Genomic DNA, 17,805 nt, shown 5'->3' with positions numbered 1-17,805 from the left:
GATACTGATGGTTGAATCTTTGATCATATTGAGCATTCGTTATGGAATAAAAAGAACTATATGATATTTGAGCATATATATATATATATATAAAGGAACTATCCCGAAAGTTCGTTTACTATTGAGTTATTGTTATGGAATAAAAAAGAATGAAATATTAGTTTTTTTTTTATTAATATGGGATGAGAACAAAGTACTATCTGATCAAAGATAACTCTCAACCATTTGACATTGAATGCTCATACCCCTGTCATTGCTGGTGTTTGAACGTGAAACCTTAAGGACCTGGGCATTGCTGGTGCTTGAATGCCTCAAGGAATAACAACAATTCTTTTACCACCGAGATTATTGGGATTCGTGCGAAATGAAATACTAGTAGGAATGAGGTATCGAGGTAATATTTAGGGTAAATTCTTATAAATGCCACTGAATTTTAGTCTATGTTTTGTTTATATTATTGAACTTTTAATTTTTTAATTATATCATTATATTGGTTTTGATTACAATCATGTCTTTAAACCGTTAAAATTAAATAGTGTGATCACATAGACAAAATAAAATCATTTTGGCACAACTTTGATGACTAAATCGATGTCGTTTTAGACATTGAACATTAGTGGTGTATTGATTTTGTCACTAAACTTTTAAATAATTCACTTTTTGACACTACACATTTTTTACAGTTGTCGAAAACCAATCACCGCCCATCATCGATAGTTATTCGTGACAAGATCAGTACTAAAATGTTCGTAATTCGCTCTTTTTTTTCTTCTAAGGTTTGTTTTTCACAAAACTCACTCATAATTGATGAAATCAAAAAAAAATCCATCATTTTTAGGGTTTTGGAGACTTTCTTAGACTTAGGGTATTTGTTCGCAAATCCAAACAGTGAAAAATATTATTTTAAAAAATAACATTCCTCAAAACTAGCCACATCAAACGAACATCAGAGTATTAGCAGGTCGAACATTTAAATGAATTTTTGTCGATTTTGAGTTGATTTTTTGGAAAATAAATCTTAGAAGAAGAAAGAGGGTGAAATACGAACGTTTTAATGCTAATTTTGTTGTGAAAGACGATTGATGATGAGTGATGATTGGCTACCAACCACGACTGGAAAAATTGAGTGCCAAAATTGAATATTTTTAAAATTTAGTGGCAAAACCGATACACTCCTAAAGTTTAGTGTCTAAAGCAACGTCATTTTGTGCATCAATAACTATGTCAAAATGACTTTGTTTTATCAATGTCATTACATTGATGGAAAGATTCGTTCGTGTCATCATGCCGTTAAAATTTAACGATCCAATGACATAATCGAATTCAAAATCAAAGTTTAATGCTATAATTGAAGAAATTAAAATTTCATTTATATAAATGATAACCACCTAAAGTTCAGCTATATTTGGTTTGGTTTACCCTAATATTTAGGATAAAATACGCAAATGGTTCCCCGACTATATGGTGTTGATTTGTTGAGTCCCCCAACTATTAAAAGTTACAAAATAATCCCCGAGCACTACTTTGTTGAATCCCTCAACTATTAAAAGTTACAAAATAGTTGTCCGACTATTCATATGTTACAAACTCAACAAAGCAGTATATCCTATAGTCGGATGACCATTTGTGTACTTTACCCTAATATTTAGAGTAAACTACACCAATAACCACTTAACTACTTAACCATTTTACTTTTATTACTGATTTGGAGGGTGACATGTCAAATTCAATAATTTATTTTCTACTAACGCTCAACCATTGAGTCAAGTTGATAATTTGCTTTATAATTTCCAACTTAAAGTATATATGTTGTATTTTAAATTCATAAATTCTTATTATATCTCTCAACTTAAATTCATATATTAAATTAAATTCAAATCTTAACTTTCAAAAAAATATTTTATTTTTATCTTAAATTATTAAATAAATTTTATTCTTAACTTAAAAATATATTTTACTCTTATTTTAACTACTACTGAGACAACCGAATATAGTATAGATAACACGAGAGGATCACATAGAGCAATCACCATCAATGAACAAGGCTTCGAACCAAACCGTGCAAATATCAACAGAACCCTTAAAACCACTGGCAACAACAAGAAATTACATGGGGATAGCAATTCCAGAGGTCTTAAAGTAAGGAACCCTACAAGCGGTCAGTCCCAAAAACACCTCAAACCTCCGGTATGGGTTAGCAACCTTGTAAGCACAATAGAAGATATGGTAGAGCATGAGACCAGTCCGAACAAAGGAACAATAGTGGGATCAAGCTATGATCTTAACATGACTGATCCTCCTGAAGACATCTCGGGCGGAGTCGATAACCTAATGAGTGACTTAGCGGATGACACGGACCTTAGTGTCCACAACCATGAGACCGAGCAGTAAGGATCAAAACTCTTACTCGTGTTTGTATTTAATGTCGGTCATTTTTTTTGGAATTGTCAGGGCGCAACTAGCCCTTCCTTTCGAAGAATTCTCAGATTCGTCATCGAGCATCATCCGCAAATGATCGCCCTCCTTGAACCTCGGATATCTGGACGTTAAGTGGACAAAATCATCTCCAAATTCAGGTTCGACAATTCATTCCGAGTAGAAGCGCATGACTTTAGTGAAGGTATTTGGCTATTATGGCAAAACTCCATAAAAGTGAAAGTACTCGAAATCTCAAACCAGTTCATTAACGGGAAAATGAAATCAAGAGAATTAAAACAGTGGACTCAATTCAAAGCAGTTAAAAGGAAACACTTATGGGAACAACTTCTCAATCTCGATCCTAATAGTAATACCCCCTGAATTCTATGAGGTTACTTCAACGCAATCACTGATCCAGACGAAAGGATGGGGGAAGTAGCGTCGGACCAGGGAACCAACAAACCATTTAGTGATTTTATCCACATCGCGGGACTGACTGACCTTGGTTACCAAGGGCCACCATACACGTTGTCAAGAGGGAACTCAAAACAATGGCTAGATAGGTGCATCGCCAACTCGTCATGGGTCGACCAATTCCCGGAGTCATACGTTAAACACTTAGAACGGATTGGCTTGGACCATAGACCGATACTTCTACGCCTCGAGGATGAAATAAAAGATAAGCAAAACATGCCGTTTAGGTTCTTGGCCGCATGGCATGACCATCCCCAATTCAAGGAACTCCTGAATTCAACATGGAAAGTGGATGAGACCATTACTGCAAATGTGTAAGCGTTCAAGACTACAGCAAGGGTGTGGAACACGGAGGTGTTCGGTCACATTGGGAAACAGAAGAAGACCTTAATTGCACAGATTCGGGGAATCGAGAAAGCACAGCAAAGGTACTATTCAGTCTTTCTTGATAACTTACAATCAACTCTCCAGACCGAACTATTAGCTGTGTTAGAACAAGAAGGATTGCTATGGAAGCAAAAATCTTGCACGCAATAGGCCGTACACGGGGACAGGAATGCTAAATTCTTCCTTGCATCAACTCTTTCCCGTTGACGAGCAAACAAAATTTCGGCATTGAAAAGACCTGACGGGAGCTGGTGCACCGACCAAGAAAACACCTTATCATGTGAATTCTATTGCAATTTATTTTCATCTGTAGGAACAAATAGTTATGGGTACACTACAAGGGGCATGTTCAGACCACTAACGAGCATGGAAATGCAATCACTACAAGCCCCCCAACTAATAAAGAAGTTAGAAAAGCCATCTTTGACATGGGAGCACTAAAGGCACCAGAAATTGATGGCCTCCAGACAACTTTCTTCCAACGAAACTGGGGAACATTGGGGTTCACTTTATTCGAAGGCATCAAGCAAGTCTTCACATCCGGTTCGATTCCACTAGAGCTCAACAAGACACTTCTAGTACTTCTCCCAAAAATCGCATCTCCCGAACAGATTAGTCAATTTTGCCCAATCAGTCTATGCAACGTCATGTATAAAGTGATAACTAAGATCATTGTTAATAGAATAAAGCCACTCAAATCGGAACTAGTATCTGGGAATCAAACGAGCTTTGTTCCTAGAAGAGCGATCACAGAAAATATAATTATCACACAAGAGGTAATCCATTTGATGCGATGCAAAACCGGGAAGAAAGGGTGGATGGAAATAAATATCGATTTGGAGAAAGTATATAATAGGCTTGAATGGGGTTTTATTGATGATACACTAGGCGATATTGGTTTCCCTTTATCTCTGCGCAGACTAATTATGGAATGCGTAACCACAGCAACTACTTACATTCTACGGAACGGCTTTGCACAGAACCTTTCAAACCTTCGAGAGGAATCCGACAAGGCAATCCGTTATCTCTCTACCTTTTCGTACTTTGTATGGAGAGGCTTGCACGATACATCTATATCAGAGTTTACCAAGGATAATGGAAACCTTTCAAAACTTCGAAGCAGAGCCCAGGTATTTCTCATTTATTTTTTGCTGACTACATGATTTTATTCGCTGAAGCTTCCGTGGAACAACTCTCAGTTATTTGGAATACCTTAACCATTTTTGCGAGACCTCGGGGCATAAGGTAAGAATAGAAAAGACCACAATATTCTTCTTAAAAAAACGTGCCAGTGAACCTTCAGTCACATATTAGTAAAGAACTGGGCTTTACGGAGGTAACAGACCTGGGCAATAACTAGGAGTACCATTAATTCACAACAGAGTTACCTAAGGAACGTACGATTACATCGTTTGGATGACACAAAACAAGTTGAATGGGTGGGTGGCAAAGAACTTAACATTGGCAGGAAGAATAACACTTGCCAAAGCAGTCCTTATGGCGCTTCCAAACTGCACCATGCAATCTTCCTTAAATTTCGAAACAAACATGCCTCGAGATGGAGAGAATCATCAAGAGATTTATCTGGGGAAAACCGGAGATAGGAAAGGCATTGGGAAGATATGTGCCTACCATCAACACAATGAGGCCTTGGCTTCCGGAATCTCAAAACCCAAAACGAAGCATTATAATGAAAATCGCCTTCAACCAAGTAGCCAAAAAAGACGCACTGTGGGTTCGCTTCCTTCGCGCAAAATACAAATGTCAGGACATGATGCTGGTCGAGATCAAAACCAGCAACGTCTCAAGGCTATGGAAAGGAATATGCATTGTTTGGAACGATGTTAGAGAGGTTATAACATGGAGCGTAAACAATGGGAAGAGCACAGATTTTTGGCGAGACCCTTGGATCAAAGGTTTGGATCCCCTCATTTCGTAAGCTCAACCACAGAGCATCCACACTTTAGGGACGAAAATAGTATCAGACATGGCATACAATACTGGCAGTTGGCTATGGGATAAGTTCCAACACCTGCTACCCCTCGACATAAGGTTACACATAGAAGCCATAAGGGACCTTTAAGATCATTCATGGATGACGGTGCAGGATGGAAATTAACCTCGGATCTTCAATTCTCAATAGATCAGCATACAAACTCTGGTATGGCCCGTATGTGCAGAATGATGAAGCCCTATGGAAGTCGATAACCAGTTTAGAGGTTTGCAAAAGATCAAAACATTTTTATGGCTCGCCTACAACAACAAGATAGTGACTAATGCGGAAAGATTAAGAAGTTATCTCTTATCGGACGATAGATTCCTCGTTTGTGGGAAAGCACCGGAAGACATTAACCACACGTTAAGGTGGTGCCCTCAAGCGATGGGAGTTTGGGTCACCTTAATAAAGGCCGATAAATTTGAGGAATCCCAATCCATGCAATTCAAACCCTGGATTCGAGTGAACCTTAATATCCGTAACCATTTCACAAGGCATATTCATGGTTTTCAGAACCGGACCGGTTAGCGAACCGGTCATGCTATCGGTTCACTGGTTCAACCGGTCCGACCGGTCGGAAGAACCGGACGACGTCATAATTATTTAAAAAATTAAATAAAAATACCAAAAATATTTAATAAAAAATAATTTTGTATATCATAAGTCATATTCAAAGCAAGTATTACATATATGAGTTAAAACCATAAAATCAAGTGAAACAAAATAATTCAAATTAACTACAACATAATATTTAAGATAAAACATATTAAATAAATATAATTAAATAACTATAATTAAAAAATAAATTTGGGGCTAAAAAATCATAACAAAATGATATTGTTTGGTTTAATTTAAAAAAAAAATCTCACATGGCTAAGAAACATAGAAGAACATCTCAAAAGTCTAAAGAGTAAAAACATGAGAACAAAACAATCCACATGGCTAAGAAACATAGAAGAGCATCACAACTAACTTCTATAAATAATAGAGGTAATTTGACATTCAAAATCATGGAGCCTTTTGGTGAGCAGAGAGTGAACTATTCTTTCACTTCAATCAAGCTCGAATTTTAGGCTTCAATCGAGCTTCTAAATTTTTTTTAGTTCAAGCCTTTTCGAGTTCAAGTTTCAATATTATATTTCGAGTTCGAGTTGAACTTGATAATTTTTAGTTCGTGAGTTTGAGTCGAGTTGAGCTTACTTTTAAAGTTTGAGTCGAGCTCAGCAATACTCGAGTTCGACTTGGCTCGTTTAACAAACGACGTCGTTTGGTTTATTTTTTTTAAATAAAAAAACAAATTGGAGGTTTTTTCTGGTTTTCAGCCGGTCTGGTTCGAACGGTTCAACGGTTCCGACCGGTTCACTAATAGCGGTTCAACCGGTTTAGTTTGAACCGGACTAGGCAACGGTTCCCGGTTGAACCGGTCGGTCCGGTCCGGTTTTCAAAACAATGGGCATATTGAAGAATGGGAGGTACTCTTCGGTTCAATCTGTTGGAACCTATGGTTGAATAGAAACGCTACAGCCTTTGATTCACCGATGGAAGGATGTGAACAATATTAGAAAGGAGCCACAAGCTACAAGAAATTAGCTCAAGGAAAAATCAAGCCTCCAGAGACTCAAAAACCAGTAGCATCGAAAGACAAGAGAAGCAGACTTTAACCTGACACGTCCACCATCGGGATGGGTAAAAGTAAACACGAATGCAAGCCGGAATCCATCAAACGAGAACTGTTAAGAGTAAAGAAACTGTTTGTACAGTTAGGGGTTAGTTAGAGAATTAGTTAGGCATTATATTGTAATTAATTCTATTGTAAAAACTATATAAGTGGTGCATATGAAGTAAATTAATAATACAGAGGCATTTCAGTAATCTTACTATTTTAACATGGTAATAACCAAAATTTCGATCCATTCCTCATTTCATTTCGTTTGACTTTCTCCTTGGGCCTATCTGGTATACTTATTTTCCTTTTTTTTCATCTAAGTTTCTCTCCTTTTTTCTTCCTTTCTTGATTCAAGATGCCTCCTGCCGATGAAATGCTTGGTTTCACTCATCCTTTATATCTGCATCCCTCTGATATGCCGGGCTTATTGCTCGTTTCTCAACCACTAGTTGGATTGGCCAACTACAGTGTGTGGAGCCGCTCGATGAAAATTGCTTTGCTTGCAAAAAACAAACTAGGGTTTGTTGATGGTTCCTGTCATCGGAGTGCGTACAATAGCGATTTGCAATTACAGTGGGATCGCTGCAATGCCGTTGTTTTGTCATGGATTCTCAATGTAGTTAGCAAGGATTTGTCAGCTAGGCTTGTCTTCTCTTCCAGCGCTGATTCAGTTTGGAATGATTTACAATAACGCTTCGATAAGATCAATGGGTCACGCATCTATTTCTTACATCGCAAAATTGTTACGCTCTGCCAGGGGGATTCCACGATTTTTGAATTTTTTACTCGCCTCAAAATGCTATGGGATGAGTATGAATCCCTAATTTCGTTCACTTCTTACAAATATGTGTCTCAGCAGAATATGAGGCATTTGGTTCAGCAGAAATTATTTAATTTTTTGATGGGCTTGAATGATTCCTATTCAGCAATCTGAAGTCAAAACTTGATTATGCAACCTTTTCCAATGGTTAATCAAGAGTATTCAATATTACGTCAAGAAGAGTCACAGCGTTCCCATCTTTCTGCAGTTGCTGTGCCAGACTCTATGGCTCTGTTTTCCAGTTCGGGTAGTTCGTTAATCGCAGGTGTTTTGCTGGAACCTGCGATTATTGCAATGTTAAGGGGCATAAAAGAGATCAATGTTATAGGTTGATCGGTTTCCTCCAAATTATAAGTTCCAAAAGAAGAAAGGAGTGTCTGGTGATTATGTTAATTCCAGCGTGTATTCTGCGTCTACAGTTCCACAAGTTTATGCCCCTTCTGCTCCGGTTTTTACTCAAGAGCAGTATAACCAAATCCTGCAACTGTTGAAGAAGCCACATTCTGCTGAGTATGCTATCAACCTTGCAGGTATCTTGGCTTCTGATTCTTTGTCTTCTAATAATACACTTCAATGGATTATTGACACAGGGGCTACAGACCACATTTTATCCGATTTTAAGAGCTTGCATTGTCTTGTGTTTTGTGATTCTCCTACGTTTAATTCACTTCCCTTATGGTAAAACAGTTCCTGTAACTCACATTGGCTTTTATTTTCTTACCTCTGAATGTAAATTGGAAAATGTTCTATTTGTTCCTCAATTTCATCACAACCTACTTTCTGTTTCTAAACTAACCCGTGACCTTAATTGTTTTCTCACTTTTTATCCTAATTTTTGCCTTCTTAAGGATCTCTCCACTGGAAAGATAAAGGGATTGGTAGGCAGTCTAAAGGATTGTATTTCTTTGAATCATCTTGCTCTAAGTATGGTTTGTCTGTTCATTCTTTACCCAATGTAATGCATTCAAATAATGATGTTTCTTGTATGTCTTCTGTTAGTTCAACAACTTGTCTTTGGCATGCTAGACTAGGACATGTTGTTTTTTCAAAGATGAATAAATTGAATTTCCTGAGTACTGTTAAGCTTCAGCAACATTGTGTTCATAAATGTTCTATTTGTCATTTATCTAAAAAAAACTAGGCTTCCTTTTCCCCTTAGTACATCTCGTTGTCCTGTACCATTTCAACTTATTCACATTGATCTTTGGGGTCCATATCGAGTATCTACACATAGTGGTCATCGGGTTTTTTAACCATTTTTGATGACATACCCGGATGACTTGGTTGTATCTGTTGAAGCATAAGAATGACGTCCTCTACAATCTTAAACAATTTCTTTCTATGGCCAAAACCCAATTTTCTACTTCAGTTTAAATCATTAGGAGTGATAATGGTTCTGAGTTCTTTAATTCAGTTTGTTCACCTTTTTTTTCTTCCATTGCCTTATACACCAAAGTTCCTGTGTTGGTACTCCTCAGTAGAATGGGGTTACCGAGAGAAAGCATAGACATGTGCTTGAAGTTGCTTGTGCCTTATGATTTCAGTCCAAAGTTCCTCTTAAATTTTGGGGTGAATATCTCCTTACTGCCTGTTACATAATTAATAGATTACCTTCATCTGTTATTCAATGGCAAACACCCTTTGAGAAACTTTATCATAAAACCCCTAATTTGTCTCACCTACGAGTTTTTGGTTGCTTGTGCTATGCCACTAACCCTAAATACACTGATAAATTTTCCTCCAAGGCTATTCTCTATGTGTTTGTTGGTTATTCATCTAATCAAAAAGGATACAAACTTTTTGATCTTGAAGCCAAAACTTTTTTTGTCAACAGGATGTTATTTTTCATGAAGATGTGTTTCCCTTCAAAATGGCTTCTCCTAGTTCTGTTTCTTTTTTCCCTCCAATCCTCATATTTTTTATTCAGATATCTTGAATCTTTCTTTACCTGACTTGTCCCCACCAACATCTCAAGCTCTTTCTCCTGAACCTTCATCTGAGTCTCAACAACAGACTGTCCTGATTCTCAACTTGATCCTCATTCTGCTTCCAGTGATCCTGTAGATAATCTTCTTAATGCTTCAACAGATGGTGTTACTATAGAGTCTAATCCTATGGTTTCTAAGTCTCAATCTAATAGAACTTCTTCTCGGGTTTCTAAACCTCCTTCATGGTTGAGTGACTACATTTATACCTGGCAATCCACTTCTTTCCAGGTCAGTATCTCATATCTAGCCACATTTCTTATTCCCATCTGCCATGGCATACACAATCTTTTCTTTTTTCTGTTACTCATTTTATTGAACCTAAAACCTTTCTTGAAGCCAAGTCAGATCCTAGATGGGTTAAGGCAATGCAGGAGGAAATTCAAGTTCTTGAGTTGAATAATACATGGTCTCTTGTTCCTTTGCCTCCAAGAAAAGTGTGTTGGTTGCAAATAGGTCTTTAAGGTTAAAGTTGAGAGATTTAACGCTCGAATGGTTGCTAAGGGTTATAATCAAAGGGAAAGTGTTGATTTTGTCGATACTTTTTCTCATGTTGCCAAGCTTACCACAGTTAGGTTTGTTCTTGCACTTGCTGCAATCTTTGATTGGCCTATGTGGCAAATGGATATTCACAATGCCTTCTTGCAGGTGATCTACTTGAGGAAGTTTACATGGACTTGCCTCAAGGTTTTTGTAGTCAGGGGGAAAATGTTGTGTGTAGACTACAAAAGTCTCTCTATGACTTAAAACAAGCCTCAAATAATGGAATGCTAAGCTCACATAAGCTCTTATCTCAAGATCAAAGTAAACATGACTATTTTATGTTTACTAGGAGACAAGGGGATCATATTGTAGTACTTCTAGTTTATGTTGATGATCTGTTAATCACAGGGAATGATGCTAAGATGATTTCATAATTAAAAGAGGTATTGCATAAGAACTTCAAGATGAAAGACTTGGGTGAACTGAAATATTTTCTTGGCTTGGAAGTTTTAAGAAGAAAAGAAGGGATTTTGTTAAATCAGAGGAAATATGCTCTTGAGCTCATTTAAGATACATGAAGGGGGTGCGAAACCTATTGCAACACCCTTGGAACATAACACTAAGCTTACCAAGTGGAGTATGATCGTTTTCTGCAGCAAAAAAACAAAGGTGAAGATTCTTTAGCTGGAAAAGCATAATTTTAGAGATTAATTGGTAGGCTGCTCTACTTAACACATACAAGGCCTGATATAGCCTTTTTAGTTTAGCATCTTAGTCAGTTTATGCATCAACCAAAGAAAGAGCACACAGAGGCAGCTCTTAGAGTGATAAAGTACATAAAAAATAATCCATGTTTGGGAATTATTTTGAAAGCTTCAAGCAGTTGTCAACTTGTGGCTAGTTGTGATTCGGATTGGGCAACATGTCCAATGACAAGAAAATCAGTGACATGTTTCTTTGTAAAGCTAGGAGATTCACTAGTTTCATGGAAATCAAAAAAACAAAGAACTATAGCGGGGTCTTCAGCAGAAGCTGAGTATAGGAGCATGGTAGTGGCAACGTCAGAACTAGTTTGGTTGCAAGGGTTGTTAATGGAGCTTGGAGTTAACAATAATCAACCTGCAAAGATTTTTAGCGACAGCAAAGCAGCCATGCAAATTGCAGCAAATCCAGTGTTTCATGAGAGAACAAAGCATATCGAGATAGACTGTCATTTCATAAGAGAGAAAATTTAGTAGGGCTTGGTTCAAACCGAATTTGTACCAACTGTAGAGCAACAAGCTGGTATTTTAACAAAAGCTCTTAGCGTTGTGCGCGTTGCACAACATAAGTATCTTCTATCCAAGTTGGGAGTTAAGGATGTATTTCACTTCCCAACTTTAACTCCCAACTTGAGGGGGAGTGTTAAGAGTAAAGAAATAGTTTGTACAGTTAGGGGTTAGTTAAGAATTAGTTAGGCAGTTATATTGTAACTAATTCTATTGTAAAAACTATATAAGTGGTGCATATGAAGTAAATTAATAATAAGAGACATTTCAGTAATCTTACTGTTTTAACAGGAACACGTCATGCGGAGGAAGCATAGGAACCACGATGGACGATGGATTATGGAATTCTACAAATTCATCGGTATATTCTCGGTGATTGAGACTGAACTGTGGGGAGCCTATACAGGCTTGTTGTGTGCATGGAAATTAGGACTCAAGAAGATTGAAGTAGAGATGGACAACCTAGAAGCGATCCGCCACCTAGAAGGCAACGAGAAACACCAAGGACAATACTCGATAATCTCACACAAACGAGAGCTTGCAGATAAGAATGGACGATACAATTCCATCACGTTCAAAGAGACCGGAATAGAGTGGCTGATGCCTAGCCAAAATCGCGAAGTCGGAGGACATAGAGGTGCACCACCTCCCCAGACCACCATCAACATTATGCGGTTTGCTCCAGAATGAGAGTGACTGAAGTTTGTTAGCTTTTTAGGCTAGTTTCTTTATTTACCAATATATAATTCTAATCTTAATTTTTTTATCTTAATTTAAAAATATTCAAAAAATATATTTTATTCTTTCCTTTTAACATAAATATTTTTATTTTTTCCTCTGGGCGCAAGTTCGATTCCCAACAGCTGCTTTAATATTATTCAACTCGTTTTGACACCAAATAAAGGGGACATATGTCACTCTCTTATTGGAGTTGAAATGTCTAAATTAAATAAATTAAAGGCAACACGTGTCACTCACTTATTGGAGTTGAAATATATTAAATTAAATAAATTAAAATAAAACTTAATTAAGTAGTGACAAGTGTTATTATCTGATTAAGAGATTAAATTTATTGAATTAATTTAAAATTAGGGTTAATTTGATAGAGTATATAAATATTGAGGACAAAATGTATAATTCCACTTCTATAAAATATTAACGTGAAATGATTTGATTGGATACAAATAAATAGTTAGGTGGTATGATTGACAAAATTGAAAGATCAATAGTAAAAGTCAAATGGTAAATAGTTAAGTGGTCATTGACATAGAGATTAATGTATGGTTGATTGATAGCAAAATGTTATCATTGACATAGAGATATCAAAATCAATATATAAACATGTGTTAAAGAACAATATATTGAATGATCTGCTATGAGTATATTTTTAAGTTTATTATGTGATAGTCACAACATTATTCATAGCAATAAATATATATGATCTCGACTTAAGATCATCATTATCTCAATATCATGAGTCGTATATTTTGATATAGTTAAATATATACCGTAACTGGTTATATTATAAATAATGATGTTCGATTACCACAATCTATGTAGTAGGATTACCCGTTTTTAAAAAATAAATAGAATTGCTCACAAGAAAAAAAATTATTTTTTCAATGACGTTGCGACATTACCATATGGTGAGACGTCAACACCTCCGTTAATTTTTTTAACTGCATGTGACAAAAACGTAATTTTATGTATGATTTTGAAAAAATATTAGTTGGGTGACAAAAACGGAACTAAAATGATAACTTTATGTATGATTTTGAAAAAATAATAGTTGGGTGACCAAAACGGAACTAATATGGTGAGGCGTCAACATCTCCGTTAATTTTTAATGGATGTGACGAAAACGTAACTTTATGTATGATTTTGAAAAAATAATAGTTGGATGACTAAATATGTAATAATTGTACAAAGAGTTTTAAGAATAATTATATTATTTTTGGACTTTATTATGATTTAGAGTAGAAGAAGCTAAAATTTATAATGTTAACGTATTTATTTAATAAACGAGGTGAAACAAATATGTAATTACAATCATCTTATAATTGATTTCTGAATATACTCTAACATTGTCTTGTACCCAAATATAGACAATGTTGATAAAAAGAATACTCTTGGTGCAACCTTATTTTCCAAAAAAAAAAAAAAATTGGTTAACTATTCAACACCTTCCCTAATGAGTTGACATTTTGAAACCTTTTTTTTTTTTGTGTGTGAAGATGGAATGATAACCATTAGAAAAGTGATCGAATAACTTTGTGAAGCTCCAATGAACTTTGTGAAGTTTAGAATGCTTAATAAGACCACACCAGGTTGCAATTGCCACAGGGCACATACGAAGCACATGATGGATATCTCCCGTAGTCGAGTGGCAAATCGAACGACTACTATCAACAGTAAACTGACGGTGAGCACGTTCCTCATTAGTCATGATCTGACCACAACAAATTAACCACATGAAGATCTTGATACGTTGAAGCCCTTAAACCGATGGATAACTTTCCGAACTTTCTCCTTCTCCACTGACAAAATATTACCACGTATGGAGTACGTTGATTTAATAGAGAACCCACCAGAGTCATTGGCCCCCCAACCAATAGAATCACGATGGCCAAAAGGACAAGGGCACTTAACAGCAACAAGTCGTAACAGAATTGGAGGAGGCAACAAACCTTGACAAAGATGCCAAAACCATTCCCCTATAACCGTGACTATATCCGCAACATTGGGGTGCCCGAGGGTCGGAATGAGATGAGATGTGACATGCAAATACAAAGGACCAACATCGAAAATCCAATTATCAAACCAAAAATCAATAGAGTTACCATCCCCAAAGTTCCAATTCTAAAACTCTTCTTAATACTTGTTTTCGGCCTAATAGTCCATTTAGTTAATATCAGCTCTTGGCCCATTAAACCACTCACACATTCTAGTTGGATCATTCATATTTCGAGTCATGATTCGCTTGTTGACTTAAAAATTTTGATTATTATAAATCTCATTTGAGTTATCTCAAAAATTTCAGTTTATCAACTAAACTTTGATTATTGTTTTTCCCAGCAGACATATATCATTTGAGTTCAAAATTTTTTTGTTCATCAGCTTTTCTCATCAATGAAACATAATCTTCAAGGAAATTATTTCTCAAGTGGTTGAAGAATTGAAGGTTCTAAAATGGATATATCAATGGTTGGATTTTCTCACAAAATAAATTATTAATTTTTGGATAAAATGCTTTTGTTTATCCAAGAAACAGGGAAAAAAAAAGCCTGCTACAATATACAAATTTGAAGGTTACCCATACAAAAACAAGGAATAACCCCAGCACTCAGAACCCGCTAAAAACACAAAATCAAAGCAGCCAACCAAACTAAACTATACCCCAAGCATTACAGAGCCTTCCGTTTACAGGTTTGGAAATATCAATGCATCTACCCCTAACTTTAATCCTAACAATATCCCTGATAACCTTAAAAACCTCATCAATAGTACAGGTTCTCTCCCTAAATTGCCTATGATTCCTCTCCTCCCAAACGCAATATAAATGAGAACTCCAAGCAGTTTTAAGAACGAAAGTGCATAGAGTTTTGCCTTTTAAAGCGTAGGCCCAAGCTAGCTCTTAATCCCAGTCGCAAACAACTCTGGCAACATTACACAAACACAAGATCCTCCCCAAATATCACAGGAAAATGAACAATCAAAGAATGATTCCTAGATTCCAAAGCATTCCCACAAATCACACAGACAGGGTCAACCATAATGTTCATTTTTAAAAGCCTATCCTTAGTATGCAGACGATCCAAAACAGCCAGCCATGCAATGATAGCATGCTTTGGAGTGTGCATAGGGAACCAAATAATCCTTTGCCAAGGGACACGAGGCCACTTTTCAAACATCTCTCCCCATATCCAGGTTGCATTAACCCTTTGACCACTCGAGACTGAAGTAATGACACCAGCAACATCACTTCTAAGTTTGAACATTTTCTTCAAACTCCAGCTCACATCAGCTTTACACCTAGCTACCCAAAAATCAGTTCCCTTAAGAAATAGGAATGAACCCAAGCAACCCAGAGGGACCCCTCCCTAGCAAGCAGAGCCCTCATAAGCTGCATCACACAAGTCTTGTTCCAGCAACGAATATCTTTTAACTCTAAACCCCCTTTAGCTCGCAGGGATCACACAGTGTGCCAATTAACCTTTGCACCCACAACACTAACATCTTTACCCTTCAATAAAAAACGCATGCATAACTGGTTAACTTTGTCAATCACAACCATGGGCAAAATCAACTACCTGCACAAAAAATTAGTAATGTCCATCAACACAGACATGATAAGCTGTAGTCTTCCAGCATAGCTTAGCATCCTGCTCGACCATTGCCCAAGCTTAAGCCTGATCTTCTCCAGCAAGGACAAACAATCCTTCTTAGTGAGCTTACGAGTCACAAGAGGGACCCCGAGATACCTGACTGGTAGACATCTTAACTTGAAACCTGAAGCATTAAGAATAATGTCTAACAAATTCACAAGAGCCCCCGAGGAGAATAATTCACTCTTAGCAGCATTAAGTTGAAGCCCCAACATCAAATAAAACTCATCTAGGACACATTTTATTCCAATAACCGAATCCAAGGTACCATTACAGAAAATCAGCAAGTCATCCGCAAAACACAAGTGGGTGAGGCAAACCTTCTTACATTTTGGGTGGAACTGGAAAACCCCTTTGTTTGCAGCCAAGTCAAGCAGTTTGGAAAAAAATTCATGCTAAATACAAAATGGTAAGGGGACAAGGGATCTCATTGCCTAATGCCTTGAGCTCCTTTGAAGTATCCCACCAAGCTACCATTAAAAAACTTTCTCCTGCAAAAATCAACATCAGGCCCAGACTGATTTAAAAAAAATGCTTCAAGAAACTTAAGTTATTGATAAATTTATTGAATGACAAATTGTGGACTGAAAGATGGGTCATATAAGAGAAATTAAAAGATATTTTACTATAAAAAAATATTGTTCTTGAGAATAAGAACTTTGAGTTTTTCACAATCAATTATTTGGGGATGAACGATAATTGTTAAATGATTGTAGTCTTCAAACAAATACTTATCAAGAGAGAGAGTATTGAGCCTTCAAAGTAGATTTAAGGTTTAAATATTCATTTGGTATCCGAACTAGATATCTCCTCCCAAGTTATATAACATTTTTATGATGATATCATGTTTTTTAAGAAAGTTTTAAAAGTTGAAAAAACTATCAAAAGTATCACAAGAATGGATGTAATTAAAGTTTTGGTATCAACTTAAAATTAAAAAATTGTCATGTACTAATTCAGATATCAAATATATATTTAAACCGAGATTCAGTAACCTTTGGAATAACATCCGCACATTTATTATTACATAAATAAAATATTCATGTACCATGGGTACTACAGAAAGACAATATAATCTGATTAAAACTTAAATCAACTCCGCAAATCCACTTTCCATGGTTGATTTTCATACCCTTTCATAAGGGACAGTTTGGCTAGCTCTGCTTTCTCAGAAACTTGGATGGAACGGTGTTATGCTGTCACAATGATTTTGTTTCAATTGCTACCCAAAGACTATGGAGGGTGCATCATGTCGTCGGAAATAATGTCGATCGAAAGTTCCTCAGAGGGTTATCCGGCATCGATGAGATCGATCGAGTAAAGGCTACCCAAAATGACAGAGGCACGGCCGAAGGTGCCGGAAATAATGCCGGTAAGTATCTGAACTGCAGGCAGCTTGAAATGAAGAAATGCAGATATTTGACTGTTAAAGTGACAAACCCTTCTTGAATACTTTTACATACATTATCTGCAATTCCCAATTACAAAATGTTAGTCATATCAAACATGGACAAAAAAGGAGCGACTTGAAAGAATCAGGTTGAGTTAGTTTAATTATGAATATAATTAAAACATTAAACTCACCAAATTGTTGTCCTAAATTGCTTCCCTCAACACATGAACGAGCTAAGATACCAAGAACCAGCCCAAACAGGGCAATGAAAATGATGGATTTATTCATGTTATTCTACTTTTCTGCCATTATAATTTGGATTTCTTTTTTCTTTTTTTTTTCCGGGATTTTCTGACTCAATTGAAATGAATAGGAAACAGTTATGGGATTCTCAATGATCTCGTTCTCTTATATACAAGATAAGAAAACGAGTTGGTTGCTGAGTCAGAGCTCATACATTATAAACAAATACGTCAATGAAAAAGTTCTATAGTCAATCATATTTTTTTTGGAGGGGGGGGGGTGGCGGG

General features: G+C 36.4%; 2 protein-coding genes across 2 annotated transcripts; one reads left to right on the top strand and one right to left on the bottom strand.

Moving 5' to 3' along the window:
* The first annotated feature begins 2,844 nt into the window (after nucleotides 1-2,844).
* LOC120138909 lies at nucleotides 2,845-3,210 on the top strand. The gene has a single exon (XM_039154296.1). The coding sequence runs from the start codon at nucleotides 2,845-2,847 to the stop codon at nucleotides 3,208-3,210; it is 366 nt and encodes a 121-aa protein (XP_039010227.1).
* Nucleotides 3,211-15,162: 11,952 nt separating this feature from the next.
* On the bottom strand, nucleotides 15,163-16,097 carry LOC120138908. The gene is made up of 2 exons (XM_039154295.1): nucleotides 15,808-16,097; nucleotides 15,163-15,529 (listed from the first exon to the last, which is right to left on the bottom strand). The coding sequence occupies exons 1-2, from the start codon at nucleotides 16,095-16,097 to the stop codon at nucleotides 15,163-15,165; spliced, it is 657 nt and encodes a 218-aa protein (XP_039010226.1).
* Nucleotides 16,098-17,805: the final 1,708 nt, after the last annotated feature.

The sequence above is a fragment of the Hibiscus syriacus genome, unplaced genomic scaffold (assembly GCF_006381635.1).
Source record: "Hibiscus syriacus cultivar Baekdansim isolate YM2019G1 unplaced genomic scaffold, ASM638163v2 tig00110716_pilon, whole genome shotgun sequence".
NCBI lineage: Eukaryota > Viridiplantae > Streptophyta > Magnoliopsida > Malvales > Malvaceae > Hibiscus > Hibiscus syriacus.
The sequence above is the reverse complement of the archived record's forward strand: the minus strand, read 5'-3'. Positions and strand labels throughout refer to the sequence as shown.

What these genes read in the sequence shown, in the direction of transcription:
- LOC120138909 (XM_039154296.1), top strand. Translation starts at nt 2,845, where the DNA reads ATGGGGGAAGTAGCGTCGGACCAGGGAACCAACAAACCATTTAGTGAT.
- LOC120138908 (XM_039154295.1), bottom strand. Translation starts at nt 16,097, where the DNA reads ATGTTGGGGCTTCAACTTAATGCTGCTAAGAGTGAATTATTCTCCTCG. An exon ending in ATTACTAATTTTTTGTGCAG is followed by an intron (nt 15,530 to 15,807) that starts GTAGTTGATTTT and finishes TTGGGTAGCTAG; the next exon opens with GTGTAAAGCTGATGTGAGCT.